Source organism: Zonotrichia leucophrys, chromosome 15, assembly GCF_028769735.1.
Source record: "Zonotrichia leucophrys gambelii isolate GWCS_2022_RI chromosome 15, RI_Zleu_2.0, whole genome shotgun sequence".
Classification (NCBI taxonomy): Eukaryota; Metazoa; Chordata; class Aves; order Passeriformes; family Passerellidae; genus Zonotrichia; species Zonotrichia leucophrys.
In genome coordinates, this window is record NC_088185.1 from 4644584 (window position 1) to 4659561 (window position 14978).

The 14978-nt window shown below is 55.8% G+C and overlaps 1 protein-coding gene across 2 annotated transcripts in view; it reads left to right on the forward strand.

Annotated features, from left to right (window-relative positions):
* SEZ6L (seizure related 6 homolog like) overlaps positions 1–12596 on the forward strand; it is a 41398-nt gene extending 28802 nt beyond the window's left edge. Inside the window, exons 4-17 of one of the 2 annotated variants that reach the window (XM_064726620.1) lie at positions 1373–1565; positions 2038–2223; positions 2953–3118; positions 3813–3979; positions 4831–5025; positions 5110–5248; positions 7894–8090; positions 9115–9309; positions 9492–9683; positions 9883–10077; positions 10378–10410; positions 10529–10643; positions 10780–10882; positions 11131–12596. In XM_064726620.1, the coding sequence (XP_064582690.1) occupies positions 1373–1565; positions 2038–2223; positions 2953–3118; positions 3813–3979; positions 4831–5025; positions 5110–5248; positions 7894–8090; positions 9115–9309; positions 9492–9683; positions 9883–10077; positions 10378–10410; positions 10529–10643; positions 10780–10882; positions 11131–11160 (2106 nt within the window). In that variant the 3' untranslated portion in view covers positions 11161–12596. The remainder of the gene's footprint in view (positions 1–1372; positions 1566–2037; positions 2224–2952; positions 3119–3812; positions 3980–4830; positions 5026–5109; positions 5249–7893; positions 8091–9114; positions 9310–9491; positions 9684–9882; positions 10078–10377; positions 10411–10528; positions 10644–10779; positions 10883–11130) is intronic. The other variant, XM_064726621.1, reaches the window with a different exon arrangement.
* The last annotated feature ends 2382 nt before the right edge of the window (positions 12597–14978 follow it).

The window sequence follows — 14978 nt, forward strand, 5'->3', positions numbered from 1 at the left end:
AGTCTGCACTCCCTGCTCACTCCAGGCTCCTCTGGGAATGCCAGCCTGGTGCTGGCACAGGGAACAGCATTTGTGACACCCTGCTCCCCTGGTTCCACCGAGGTGGAACTGAGTGTGTGTGTGACACCCAGCACTGATCCCCAGCTTCCTCCCTTCTGCAGAGCCCTGCCTGCTCCAGCTGCTCCCCCTGTGGCACCCAGCAGTCATCCCCAGCTTCCTCCCTTCTGCAGGGCTCTGCCTGCTCCAGCTGCTCCCCTGAATCCCCTTCCCAATTTCCCACAGTGATTTGGCTCTGTGTCACCAGCTCTGGAAGGACCCAGCTGGGGAACAGGTTTGGCTTCAAGCAGAACAAAATCTGCTAGAAACACCTTGGAAAAATCTTTGCAGGGATCCAGACCCAGCTGGAGAAGCAAAGCTCTGTCTCAGTGGGAGCTGGGGAAATTGTTGGCGTCATATGGAGCCTGCTTGGATCCCTGGACTCCAAATAATTCACCCAAATAACACTTAATCAATGCCATTTATTAATAATCAGATCTGAGCCATCCCATCAGCCACAGTGTGTGCTGGCCATGCTGGTGGGGGGCACGTTTTGGGAACAATATCTAGAAAAGAAGAAATGACCCAGGGCAGGCTGGGGGTCAGAGTTGCACATAGCCTGTGCTCCAGAAAATGCTTTTCCCTTCCAGGACCCAGCTGGAAAAATAAGGCAAAATCAGCTCCTCTTGGACTGAAACATGGGCTGGGGTGAACCCAGGCATGTTCTGAACCACCCTGGGGATGTTAATCCAGCTTTGCAGTGAGGAAGGAGCATTTCCAAGGATTTCCTTCAGGAGCAAGCTCAGGATGCTGAGTCTTGGGGTGGCTCCATGCAGTGCCCTTGGAGCAGGGCACATCCCAGCCCCATGTGCCAGGGGGAGGTGGGCACGGCGGTGACAGCAGCCACAAATCCCTGCAGTCACAACATCGTCAGGAGCGCTCCCAATCACGGCTGGGCTGGTGCTAAATATAGAGCCTGAGGCCTCACACACTCAGGGAAACAAATGGTCTGATGAGCATCTTTCTGCTGAAATATGAGCCCATTTATTAAGCTAAATGGACGTGAAATGTAAATGTGAGGTTACTGCTCAGCTATTTCCAAATAATAATTAAAGCCTTTTGGAACTGCTCATTAGATGCACTTGCTGTGTGGCTCCCCGAGCACTCCTCAGTGGGGTGAGGGATCCTGGGGAGGTTTCCTGGTGCACGGGGTGGGTGGTGAGCACCAAAGCCTGAGGAGTGCCCTGGTTTTGTGGCAGCACTGTGCTGGTGTGACGCTCTGGGTGTGTGTGATGGGCTGGGATGTGACCCTGGGGTCCCGGCTCTGTTCCCGCAGGTGAAGAGCGTGAACCTGTCAGATGGGGAGGTGCTGTCCATCCGTGGTGTGGACGGCGATGCCCTGGTGGTCTTAGCCAACCAGACCCTCCTGGTGGAGGGCCAGGTGATCCGCAGCCCCACCAACACCATCTCCGTCTACTTCCGCACCTTCCAGGACGACGTGGTGGGGACCTTCCAGCTCCACTACCAGGGTGGGTAATGAGGGGGAGTTTGGGGTCAGTCCCGCTTGGCTGCAGGGTCAAACCAGCGGGCTGTGCCCCCACAAACCAGCCACGCTCCTGTTTCACCCCCTGCCTGTGGGTGTTGTGCCCAGGGTAGAGGGTTCAGTGTGCCCTGATGTCCCCAAGCCTGGCGCTGGCTGTGCCTCTCACACTCATCTTGCCCCGTTTCTGTCCCCATGCAGCAGCTCCTCCTGCACACACTCACACTGCCAGTCTATTTTTTACCTCGAAGAGCTTTAAAAAATAAATGAGTTCCAGCAAATTATTTTTAAAATAGAAACTGGGTCTGGGCAGGAGCAGTAACAGGTGGGGAAGCGGCAGCAGTGGGGGGGTTGGTGGTGCTCTGCTGCTGCTCTGTGTGACACGTGGGCACATCCAGCACGTCCCCACGGGGTGGCTGGGAGCAGCTGAGCCCTGAGCTCCCAATGTGTGCCTGTTCCAGTGTTTATGCTGAGCTGCAACTTCCCACGGAGGCCTGACTTTGGGGATGTGACGGTGATGGATCTGCACTCGGGTGGCATCGCTCACTTCCACTGCCACCTGGGCTACGAGCTGCAGGGCCCCCGCATGCTGACCTGCATCAACGCATCCCGGCCACACTGGAGCAGCCCCGAGCCCATCTGCTCAGGTACCTGCATATCCCAGCCCCGTGCTGGGAAACTGGGCCCCATTGAGGGAAACATGAGCCCCTGTCTTTGTCTCATGAGATGAATGCAGTTTTGGGAGGTATTGGTGGTATTTTTGCCTGATGTCCAGGAGAAATGATGAGCAGGATTCCATCTTATCAGGGGGCTAATTAATTACTTATTATTTATAGTATATTATTATATACTATATTACATTACATCTAAACTGAATCTGCCAAGCACTCCACTGCACAGCATCTCGTGACTGTCAGCTCACAGTCCCAACACACACACCTGGATCCAATTGGTCAGTGGATCAAAACACTCACACCAGAATCCAATTATCAATTCCCTTCAGGTGAACAATCTTCCACAATGCTTTCCACTTGTGAACAACATAGGAGCAGCAAATGAGATAAGAATTGTTTTTCCTTTGTCTGAGGTTCAGAGCACGTGAAAGCCAGAAATATTCTTGCCAAGAACTGTGCCTTGTTTTTCTCTGTGAAGAGAAATGTGGCGACAGGGAGGGGGTGAGAGCAGTGCCTCAGGTGGTCAGGCAGTGACAGCAGAATCTGTCCCCTGGTTGTGCAGCAAAGTGAAAGGAAATTAGGATTTTGTGTCTGTGTGTGAGTATAAATATGTGCAGACAGAGCAAAGCAGAGCCAGGCAAGAGGTTTGTGCCCTGGGAGCACAAATGCCACGTGCCAGCGGGGCTGTGCTCTGTGTTGCAGCTCCCTGTGGAGGGACAGTGCACAATGCCACCATCGGCCGCGTGCTGTCCCCCAGCTACAGCGGGAACCAGTCTGGCAGCATGTACTGCGTCTGGGCCATCGGGGCCCCCCCGGGACAGAAGCTGCACCTGCACTTTGAGAAGCTCCTGCTGACTGAGAAGGACAGGTGAGGCTCCAGGGGCTGTTTCCCCACAGCCCTGGAACTGCAGAGAGATCCCAGAGGGACTTGTCTGCACAGGGTGAGGAGAGGGCCTGTTGCTGGGCACTAAACATAGAAAAATGGAATTATTTGGGTTGGGAAAGCCCTCTGAGATAACTGAGTTCAACTGTCCCCCAACACTGCCAAGTCCACCACTAAACTATGTCTCCATACTTACACACAGCTGTTAAACCCCTCCAGGGATGGGAACTCCATCACTGCCCCTGGCTGCCTGTTTCAATGCTTATCAGCCCTTTTGGGAAAGAAATTTTCCCTGATATCCTTGATATCCAGTCTACACCTTCTCTGACACAAGCCATTTCCTCTCATCCTATCCCTGTTCCCGGGGAGCAGAGCCTGACCCCTTCAGGCTGTCCCCTCCTGTCAGGGAGCTGTGCAGAGCCGCAAGGTCCTCCCTGAGCCTCCTTTTCTCCAGGCTGAGCCCCTTTCCTGGTGCTCCAGCTCCATTCCCATCCCTGGACACACTCCAGCCTCTCCATGGTCAGGTTCTCATTCGGACAGTCTGTTTCGGAAAGAAAACCCCAAAATACACCAAAACCTGGAAGCCCCCAGTTTATCCCAGCCGCTCCAGCTCCCTCCCCTCGTGCCTGGGTGGGACTGAGGGGCGCTGTCCTATGTCCCATGCCCCGTGTCCCCGCAGGATGGTGGTGTACAGCGGGGACACCAACCGCTCGGCCGTGCTCTACGACTCACTGCGCGCCGACAGTGTCCCCTTCGAGGGAGTCATCAGCGATGGCTCCTCCATCCGGATCGATTTCCTTGCTGAGGAGCCTGCGGCTGCCACCGCCTTCAACATCCGCTTCGAAGGTGCTGTGTCCCCGTGCTGGGCCCCGGGGTGGTGCCTGGCTCAGCTAGGATGAGGCAAATCTGTTGTTTTGGGGTGTCCCCGACTCCAGCTGTGGGTTGTGGTGGTGTTTGCAGGGGTTTTAGGATGAGGGAAGAGATGAGAATGTTGACTCCATGTTTCAGAAGGCTGATTTATTATAATAAATAAATAAATAAACATATTTAATATATTTTATCTATATTATATATAATATATATCACATATAATATATATAATATATAATATATTACATATAATATGTAATAAATTTTATATTATATACAATATATAATATATATAATATATAATATATATAATATATAATATACTATATATATAATATATTGTATATATAATATTATATATTATCTATTATAATAAATATAATAAATCAGAAGGCTGATTTATTATTTTATTATATATATTATATTTAAACTATGCTAAAAGAATAGAAGAAAGGATTTCATCAGAAGGCTAGCTAGGAATAGAAAAGGAATGATAACAAAGGCTTGTGGCTGACCGAGACAGTCTGGACAGCTGGACTGTGATTGGCCATTAATTAGAAGCCACATGCGATCAATCACAGATCCACCTGTTGCATTCCACAGCAGCAGATAATCATTGTTTACATTTTGCTTCTGAGGCCTGTGTGGCTCAGAATAGGTAAATTGTTGTTAATCCTAATTGCCTGTAGAACACTCCCTAGAAGAGGCCATCCTTTCAGGAGGGGATGCAGGGCTCAGGTTCTCATGGGGACACCAGCAGGGCCTGGGGAAGCTCAACGAGAAGGGAGCAGCTCCGTGTCCCTACAGCTAACAGGGATGTCTTCCAGCCTTTGAGCGGGGCCACTGCTACGAGCCCTACATCCAGAACGGGAACTTCACCACCTCTGACCCCACCTACAACCTGGGCACCACCGTGGAGTTCACCTGCGACCCCGGGCACTCCCTGGAGCAGGGCCCCGCTGTCATCGAGTGCATCAACATGCGGGACCCCTACTGGAACGACACGGAGCCGCTGTGCCGAGGTCAGCCCTGCCCCTGGGCACTGCCGGGTGTGGGGTGACACCTCTGGGTCCCCACTGAGCCCTGACACCCCTTTGCCCCCACAGCCACGTGTGGAGGGGAGCTGACTGCTGTGGCCGGGGTGATCCTGTCCCCCAACTGGCCGGAGCCCTACACGGAGGGGGAGGATTGCATCTGGAGGATCCATGTGGGCGAGGAGAAGAGGCTCTTCCTGGACATCCAGCTGTGAGTAGCTCAGGGGCTTGGTGTCTGGCTCTGCCCCAGATGCGCTCCTCTCATTTTGCTGCACTGTCCTGCTCTGCTTATCTCCACCATGGAATCACAGAATCCCAGAACAGTTTGGGTGGGAGGGACCTTAGAGCTGATCTCCCATGGGCAGGGACACCTCCCACTATCCCAAGTTCCTCCAAGCCCCTTCCAGCCTGGCCTTGGACACTTCCAGTGATGGGGCTGTTAGCGTTCAGAAACACATAATCATGAAAATGATTATGTCGGTGCTTTTTATTAAGAGCTCTGGGAATCTGGGGTATTTTCCACCCAAATCTGACTCCGACTATACATTCGAGATGAACATGTTTTTATATTCTATCATTATATAACTTTCACGTTAATTATTAAACTTATATTGTTCTATTGTATACATAGACTTCAGCCAAGCATAGCCCCCCCTTAAATTTCCAACATAGATTCTCATGATTCTTCTTATGATTATATAATAATTATATTTAATTACTAAACAATCATCACATCTAACAATTATATCATTTATCATACTGCTTATGCAGGTGCAGTGATCTGGGAAAACACAAAGCCCAACATTTTCAGAGTCTATCTTTAACATTTTCCAGGGCTCCACTATAAGGGCAGCCACAGCATATCCAGGCAATCTGTGCTAGGGCCTCACCACCCTCACAGGGATATGCCCTGTTCTCCCCCTCAGAGCTTCCATAATCCCCTTTGATACACTTGGCACCCTGGGCAGGACTGAGTGGTGCTCCCTGAGTTCAAAGCACCATTACATGTTTCATAACAGCAGTGAATTGCTGCTCCAACTGCCTTGGAATTCTCCACAGGGAGCAGTGCCACAGCAGCACGTGGCCATGTGCTTCTGGAATGACACCCAGCACGTCAGGAGCTGGGTCATGCAGGGTTAGGAGAGCCTGGAGGCATCCATGGGATGGAAACAGCTCAATCTTTGGGATAATTGTGAAATACAGGCACTAAGGGAGCAGAGCCACTCAGCAAGCCCAGCTGAACATGCTGGGGTCAGAGGGGAACGGGATTCAATGCCAGGCTGAGAGTTCTTGGCATGGTAATGCTGCTGCTGCAGCAGGAGCCTCCTTTGATGCTATTTTGGGTTTTCAAGAGGAGGACGTGTTTCAAGTAGAGGCTTAGAGTCATAAAGATTTTAAAGCTCCCCATAAAATCCCAAGTGGGAGCTCCCAGCACACCTCTCCCAGCTCTGTGGGTGCTGGGGCTGAGCAGAACTGCAGGCCAAGTGATTTGAAGTCATCAGGCATAAATGTCACCGAGAAAATCGTGTTTGACAGAAAGCAGAGATTTACTACAAATGTCAGCTTGCCATGGGGATTAGCTGGGCTCCCTCCAAGAACATTCCTAATAAAACGTTCGGGGATCAGCTCAGGCATCTCCTGTGTGGCTGGGAGCATCCTGGTGCTCTCCTGTCAGGGAAGGGGAGGAGGTTTGTCCTTGTCCCAGTCCCTCCCGTGTGACAGCTCCCAGCCCTGGGGAGCTTCGCTGGGGCAGACAGGGCAGGACAGCGAGCAGGGAAGGGGTGCCACTGCCCACCTTGGGGTGATGTGATCGTTCACCCACTCTGCCAGCCCCGGGCACCCAGAAAACCCTCCCAACACCAGAGCTGTGTCCCCTGGCGTGTGCACCCTGCATTGTCCTTGGAGCAGGGGGAAAGCAGCGAGCCCCCCCATCCCCTTCTGCTCCAGGGCAGCTGCATTCCCGGGGTGGACGGAGGCTGCAGCCATCCCTGCCCGGTGTCCCCGGCCGTCCCCGCCATCCGCGGGCCGCCACTGCGCTCTGGTGGCCGCGGGGACAAGCGCGGCTCTTATGGAGCGGCGCTTCCGGGTGCGGGGTCCCGGGAACCGGAGGGATGGAGGTGACTCGGAGGGAGGTGACCTGGCTGTCCCTTGGGCCCCGCCTGTGGGGGACAGGCTGTCCCTGTCCCTTGCTGTGTCCTGTCTGGGGTTCCCGGCACACGCTGCTAACTCGCGGGTTGCTGTTGATAATTGTTGCCCTGAGATGTGCAGGATGTCTCTGCTTCGGCCTGCGCGGCTGAAGAATGAGTCTGGACTCTTCACTTTTCGGTCTTGAGGTTGTTTATTAGTTCTTATCTATAAAATTTTCTTTCTGCCCAGACGAGATCTGCTCAGCAGGGCAGCCACAGACGCTCTGTGTTGTCCTTTTATACTACAAACTATGTATAACATATTTACACTTAATTCCCAATACCTATCACCTATGTTAGACAGAGCACTTCTACTCTAAACCAATCCCAAAGTGCCAACATCACTGCAGAAAATGGAGAACAAGAAGAAGAAGAAGAAGAAAGGCTGGACACACCCAAGTTCCTCCATCTTGTCCCCATAACCCCCATACCAAAAATCCTAAAATCTACATTTTCACCCTGTGATAATTCTATTATTACACTATTCAAACCTGTGTGACTTTCATGTCCTCATACAAAGCTGTCAGCTTGCTCCAGGAGTCAAAATCAAATCCCCAGGTGTTTTGCGCTGGGTGCCAGGGTCTCCAAGGTCCCCGGCAGCGTGTTCAGCAATTCTGGACACCCAGAGAGATGTGCTGAGTTCTGACATCTAACCAAACTCTCCTCCCAGCCTGAACATCACCAACAGTGACATCCTCACCATCTACGACGGGGATGAGCTCTCCTCCCGCATCCTGGGGCAGTACGTGGGCAGCAGCGGCCCCCAGAAGCTCTACTCCTCCAGCCCCGACCTCACCATCCAGTTTCACTCAGACCCTGCTGGGCTCATCTTTGGGAAGGGACAAGGATTCATCATGAACTACATAGGTATGGGGAGCAGGGTGCTGGTGTGAGGATGTGACACACAACCAGCCCAGCATGTCCAGGTGCAGGGGCTGGAAGCAGGGAGAGTCACTGTGGCACCAGCACCCCCTTCTCATCCCACCCTGAACCTCCTGCAGGACCCCCAGGCCTCTGTGTCAGCCACTTCTGGGGTGTCCCTGAATGTGTCCCCTCCTCCAGGCTGGCAACAAGGTCCCTGTTAGCCCTGGGGGGAAGAAATTGCTGGGTACAGGGATGCAGGATACCCAGAGACACCCTGACAGGCAGGGGTGGTCACTGAAGCCAGTCCCTAGGGGGGCTCCTGAGGTGGATGTCCCCATCTCAGTGCTCCAGAGCAGCTCCTGGAGACATCTGTTCCATTGTCCTTTGGGGCAGCTGCGCCTGCCAGGCTGGGGCTGTGGGTGCTCATGGCAAGGACAAGGGTTGTGAGGGCATTCCATCCCCATGGCTGCCTCTCCCCCACCGTGCTTCCCATGCCAGGCTCCTCCAGGCACGTTTTCCTTGCACTGCTGACAGCCCTGGCTACGACAAACAGAGCGAGCTGCAATGCAGAGCACCCAGAGGCTGCAGGGCCCTCCTCGGTGCTCTGCAGCACATGGGGCTGGGGAGGGCAGGGCACAACCCTTCACTGAGCAAACCAGCCTGGGGGAAGCAGGGAACAAATCCTCCTTGGTGAGCAAACCAGCTGTGCTGTGACCATAGTGCTGGCATCTCTCCTGCACCCACAGCTGGAGTTGAGCCTGGTGCTTCCAGGTTTTCCTGACCCCATTTTCACCAGCCCAGCCCTCTCTCTGCCTGTAGGGTCAGGGCTGGGGAGGCTGCAAAGAGCCCCTGTCCCCCACAGCTGCCCTTCCCTGTGCCCAGGGGATGCTGCCTGCAGTCCAGCTGTGCCGTTTGTGGGGCTGTGGGGAGGGACAGGATCTTGGGAAAAGCTGTGTGTCCAGCTGGGGTGGCTCTGGGGAGGGCTGTGCCAGGGGTCCTGCTCAGCCAGAATCCCTCTTGGCTGCAGAGGTGTCCCGCAACGACTCCTGCTCGGACCTGCCCGAGATCCAGAACGGCTGGAAGACCACGTCACACACAGAGCTGGTGAGAGGGGCCAAGATCACCTACCAGTGTGACCCGGGCTATGACATCGTGGGCAGTGACACCCTCACCTGCCAGTGGGACCTCAGCTGGAGCAGCGACCCCCCCTTCTGTGAAAAGAGTAAGTGCCCACAGGAAGGTGCTGCTGTCCCTGTCCCACATCCTGTGACAGTGCTGGTCCCAGCTCCGAGGGGCTCCCAGCTCTGAGGGGCCCCAGCCCCGAGGTGCCCCCAGGTCCAAAGTGCCCCCAGCTCTGAGAGGTCCCACTCCAGGGGGCTCCCCTCAGCCCTGCTCTCTCCCCAGTCATGTACTGCACGGACCCAGGGGAGGTGGAGCACTCCACCCGCCTCATCTCGGACCCGGTGCTGCTGGTGGGCACCACCATCCAGTACACCTGCAATCCTGGCTTCGTGCTGGAGGGCAGCTCCCTGCTCACCTGCTACAGCCGTGAGACCGGCACCCCCATCTGGACCTCGCGGCTCCCACACTGTGTCTGTAAGTCTGGGTGCTCTCCTGCTCCCCTGCAGCCCAGCTCCCCTCTGGGGGCTGTGGGTAGCACTTTCCTGCAGCCAGGGGGTGGTGCAGATCCTTTCCTCTGGAAGCAGAGGAAAGTGAGAGCTTGTGTGCTTCCTCACTGCCCCCAGGCTCCTCCTCTCCCTCGGGCTCACCCTGGATGCGTTTCATTCTCTTTCAGCTGAGGAGTCACTGGCCTGTGATAACCCAGGGCTGCCAGAAAATGGGTACCAAATTCTTTACAAGCGCCTCTACCTGCCAGGAGAGTCCCTGACCTTCATGTGCTATGAGGGCTTTGAGCTGATGGGGGAGGTGACCATCAAATGCATCCTGGGCCAGCCATCCCACTGGAGCGGGCCCCTGCCCATCTGCAAAGGTAACAGGGAAGGGGAGGGGGGCAAGGGGACAGCCAACACCTCTGTCCCCAACCTGGGACAGCCCAGGGACCATGATCTGGCTGCAGCCCCAGCTGGGAACTGAACTCAGCTGAGCTGGAGCTTCTCTGGGTCTGGGCTCTGCTCAGTCCTGGCCCCATGCTTACATCACTGAGAGTTCACAGCATGGTTTGGGACCAAACCGGGCAGGAGATCCCAGGTTTGCGTTTCCCAGCAGGCAACAGCTGCCAGCACCCTGCCAAACCCAGCTACAGACCAGTAACTCTCCATCTCTCTTCCAGTGAACCAAGACAGCTTTGAACACGCTCTGGAAGGTGAGTGGTGTGGATTCCTGGAGGCACAGCATCCTGGTGGAGCCTGGGAGGAGGGGGAGAGGCAGAGAGGATCACCCGGTGCCTGCAAATGCCGCCACAATAGATCTTGTCCTTTCAGTAGCAGAAGCTGCTGCAGAGACGTCGCTGGAGGGGGGAAACATGGCCCTGGCCATCTTCATCCCGGTGCTGATCATCTCCCTGCTGCTGGGAGGAGCGTACATCTATCTCACCAGGTGGGGCTGCAGGGGCTGGCACACAGAGCAGGGCCAGCATCGCCCTCCCAGCCACACTGCCCGGGGCGCTGGGAGGAGCTGGGATGGAGGGATGCGGTTCTGGAATCCCCAGTGACCCCGCCTCTCCCCCCTGCAGGTGTCGGTACTACTCCAGCCTCCGCCTGCCCCTCATGTACTCCCACCCCTACAGCCAGATCACGGTAGAAACGGAGTTTGACAACCCGATTTATGAGACAGGGGTGAGTCCTGCCATGCCTGTCCTCCCTAGGGATATTCTTGAGAGGCCTGCGTGGCTGGGCAGCCATGGATGAGTCCAGCCAGGCTCTGTGGGAACAATGGGATGGGAGGCACAGGGAGCTGTGGGGTCCTGGCTGCCACGGCATCACTGGGAACAAAACAACACTCAGGATCTCTCTGTCTGCCTGGGAATGGGGAGACGATCCTGAAATGCAGCTGCTGCCCTCAACTGGCTTTTCCTTGCTTGCAGGAAACACGAGAATACGAGGTTTCGATATAAGGACAGTGGTAAGAGAGTCTCCAGCAGCGAACTTAATGTGCTCTCATAGAACTTCCTCAGTAACTAATCCAGAGACCACGTGGAGTTTGGTTGGACCCCCGGACCTGCTGTTGTCTTTCCTTTTGCCTCTCTATTGAAGATTTTACTGTTTTCTTCACTGTATTTATTCTATTTAAACTGCGATAGGTGTGCTGCCCAGCCCTGGGCACAGGCAGCAGCTGGAGCCGGGGCAGAGCTGGGTCCTGGTGAGGCCAGGGGGGCACGGGGGCACTGCTGTGTCCCCTTCCATGGCAGAATGTCCCTTTCCATGGCGGAGCGTCCCTCGGCACTGCCCACACAGACGCAGGGGGATTTTTTTGCGGTTCTGATGTTGTTAAAAATTAAAGATGTCTCCATTGCAAGAGCCTGCGGTTGATTGCTGGGAGCTGAGGTAGCGCAGGGTCCCCCCCAGGGTCCCACGTGCAGCTCCTGGGGGGCTCAGGGGCCACTGGCCCAGGGGCTGTCCTCACTGCAGGGCTCAGGGACAGCCTGGCATACACGAGGTACGTGCTGCTTTCTTTTCCCACTTCGCTTTGGATGTGGAGAGGCAGCCAGCCAGGATCTGGGGTGATGCTCTGTGGAGAAGCACCAACCTATGGAGAGTGCCACCCTGCCACTGGGAGCCCTGGAAGCCACCTTGGAGCGAGCAGAGCTCCCAGCTGGTGCCTCTCTGCTCTGTGCCCGCTGTTCCTCTCCAGCAGCACTTCCCATCACCCTGCCAGGATCACCCCGACCCAGCCGAGGGTGGCTCTGTGCCCCTGGCAGCATCTCAGGGTAAGCAGGATGGGCTGGGCTCCCTGGCTCCTGCTGCAGGAGGGGCCCTGGCGGGCTGTGCTGTGCAGGGGATGAAGGTGGAGCTGTTGGGAAGGAGAGGCAGCTGGGATGTGTGGAGGCTTCAGCGCAGGAGTGCTGTGGGGAGCAGAACAGGCAGAAATCGCCCTCAGTCCCACCCTCGCCATCCCCTGCACTCCTTCACTGCATCACCCCTGATGAGCCACACAGCAGTGGGGACACGGACCCCAAAGGGCCACCACTGTCCCTGCTGTGTCCCAGCCAGCCCCTGGGGAGGGCAGTGAAGCCACCACCACGTCCTTGGCTGCTGGTGTCCTTCTTTTGTCCTTGCAGAACAATGGCGAGTGCGGGAGGCCGGGGGAGCTCGGGGTGGTTTGGTTGGTGCAGCTCTGCAGTGTACAGCTGGGCTTTAGGGGTTTTCCTTTCAAAACAACGAATGTGTGTTTGTAATTTGTAACGGTTAAAAAGGAAAAAAAAAAAAAAAAGAGGAAAAAAAAATTGTGCCAAAAAAAATGTACGAAGCATTTCATTTCCCTTCATACATGTCTGTTTTTATAAGAACAATGTGAAAATTGCTGGGATTAAATATTTTTGAACATGATAAAGTAGTTCCGTGGGAAGCTCTAGCATTCAGTATAACCTTGATAACAATTGTTCTGTATTTTTAAATGTCTGAAATCAGTTTGCAGATGCTCTGGCCGCAGGCAGGGCAGGGTGAGGGCTGGGTACACTGCATGCCCTGCTGTGGGATGGTGGCCCAAAGCCACTGGCTTGGCTCTCAGTGCCAGGTCCTGCCCTGGTGCAGCCCCACAGTGCCCCCTGCTCCCGCGGGATGGAGGCATCTGAGCCCTGCTGGGACATAAGGTGACCGGCACAGCCCTGGGGACAATTCCCCTCTCTGGGTCACCCCACAGCACTGCCCCTTGCCATGCCAGGCCAGCCCAGTGACGTCTCACAGAGTGGGTGGGGGGCTGGGTGCTGCCCCGAGGCACCGGGACCCCACTGGAGACCCTTGGATGTGTCACAAAGGGCATGCAGAAAGTTTTGGGAAGCCCTGGTAGCCCAGCCCCATTGGGCAGGGGGTCTGTGGGGACTCATTCTGCCTGTGCCCTGCTCACCCCTTGGCCGCCCAACAACCTGTGGCTGTCACCCGGCAGCTGCCCCACCTACCCCTGGTGTGCACGGGGCTGCATCCCACGCGAAGCAGGCAGGCACAGCTTGGGAGAATCCCAGGGCTGGGTGGGAAAAGTACCCCCCTGCTCCCTGAGAGTCTCTCGGGGCTGAGCTGCCACTGTGGGGGAAGAAACGAGCCCCTGCAAGGTTTTCCTCCAGCATCAGGCGTGGGCAGGGTAAGCTCCTGCCCAGGGGAGCCTGAGCACGACCCTGCCTGCTGAGAGAGCGTGGTGGCAGCACGGTGACTGTCACCTCCCCAAGGAGCAGCGCTACCCCAGCTGGAGCAGCATTCCCTGATGCCAGCAGCCCCAAGAGTCCCTGGCAGCGGGGAGGGACGGGGATGCTCTGCCCATACCCCGGGGAATGCCCGGCGGAGGAAACCCGGGGGCTCCCATCTGTCCCTGCCCCTCCGCACCCACAACAATGCAACAGCGCTGCCCTCCCCGGGCGTGCTTTTAACCAAGGTTACGCTGTGACATCGATAATGGCTTTGCTCAGCAGCTGCCAGGCTAATGCACAGGGGGCGAGGGAGCCAAGGCTCTGATGCAGAGCATTCCTGGGGGAGGGAGATTGGGTTATTTTTGGACGGAGATTGCAAGAGAATTAAAATGAAGGGGAAAAAAAAAAAAGCCCTTCATGCTGCCGTTCCTCCTCGGTGACGTAAAGCCAGAGCCAATCTCTGGCCTCAGGCGATGTGCTGCGGATGGAGCTTTGTCTGGGCCCAGCAGCCTCGGCCACAACAGCCTCACCCTCCCTGGGGCAAGGCAGGGGCACAGCAGGGCCGTGTCACGGCAGTCACAGGGCTGAGGGACCCTCGAGGTCAGGGATGGAGCAGCAGGGACCCCTTGATTCCTTGCAAACTGCATTGGAAGCTGGTGAGGCAACACAGCATCCCTGCCCTGCCCAGATTTGCACAGCATCCCTGCCTAAATTTGACACAGCACAGCATCCCTGCCCAGCCCAGGTCAGGCACAGCATCCCTGCCCAGCCCAAATTTGGTACAGCATCCCTGCCCAAACTGGGCACAGCATCCCTGCCCTCTCCAGGTCAGGCGCACACAGCATCCCAGCCCAGGCACAGCATCCCTGCCCAGCCCAGAAGGCTGGGAAAAGCCCTGGGATGCACTTGGCACAGCTCTGCCAGCGACACCCTGGCAGGAGCCCAGTCTGTGGGCAGCCTCCTGGCTCCAGTGGTTCCTTCTCCCTTTTCCTGAGCTGTCCTCCTGGGGCAGACACTGCCAGTGTCCTCCCCTCAGCTGTTGCCAAAACTCTGCTTGTGTTCTGCCAGGGCTGGGATTTCCTGGAATGTTCATGCAGGAGCTGGGGCAGTGCTCCTGGAGGGGCCTTCCCTGTGCTGAGCAATCACAGAATCATGGATCCATTGGTTTGGGTTAGAAAGGACCTTTAAATGTTATCTTGTTCCAACCCCTTGCTACAGGCAGGGACACCTTCTACCACCTCAGGTTGTTCCAATCCCCACCTAACCTGGCCTTGAACAATTCCAGGGATGGAGCAGCCACAGGTCTCTAGTCAGCCTGTGCCAGGGCCTCACCACTCCCAGGGAAGAATTTATTTTCAATATTCTATCTAAACCTATTCTCAGTTTCAAGCCAGTCCTTGTCCTGTCACTCCACACCCTCTCCAGCTCTCTTGGAGCCTGCAGGAAAGCCAGGCTGATCTGCAGGTGAGAGATGAGTGCTGGAGCTGGAGACCAGGGGCTGGTCCAGAGGCAGCAGAGAGCTCAGGAGGCAGAGGCAGGGGAGAAGGAAGGGGAGAGCCCAGAGCCGCGAAGCCTGCGAGTGCTGCCAGAGGGAC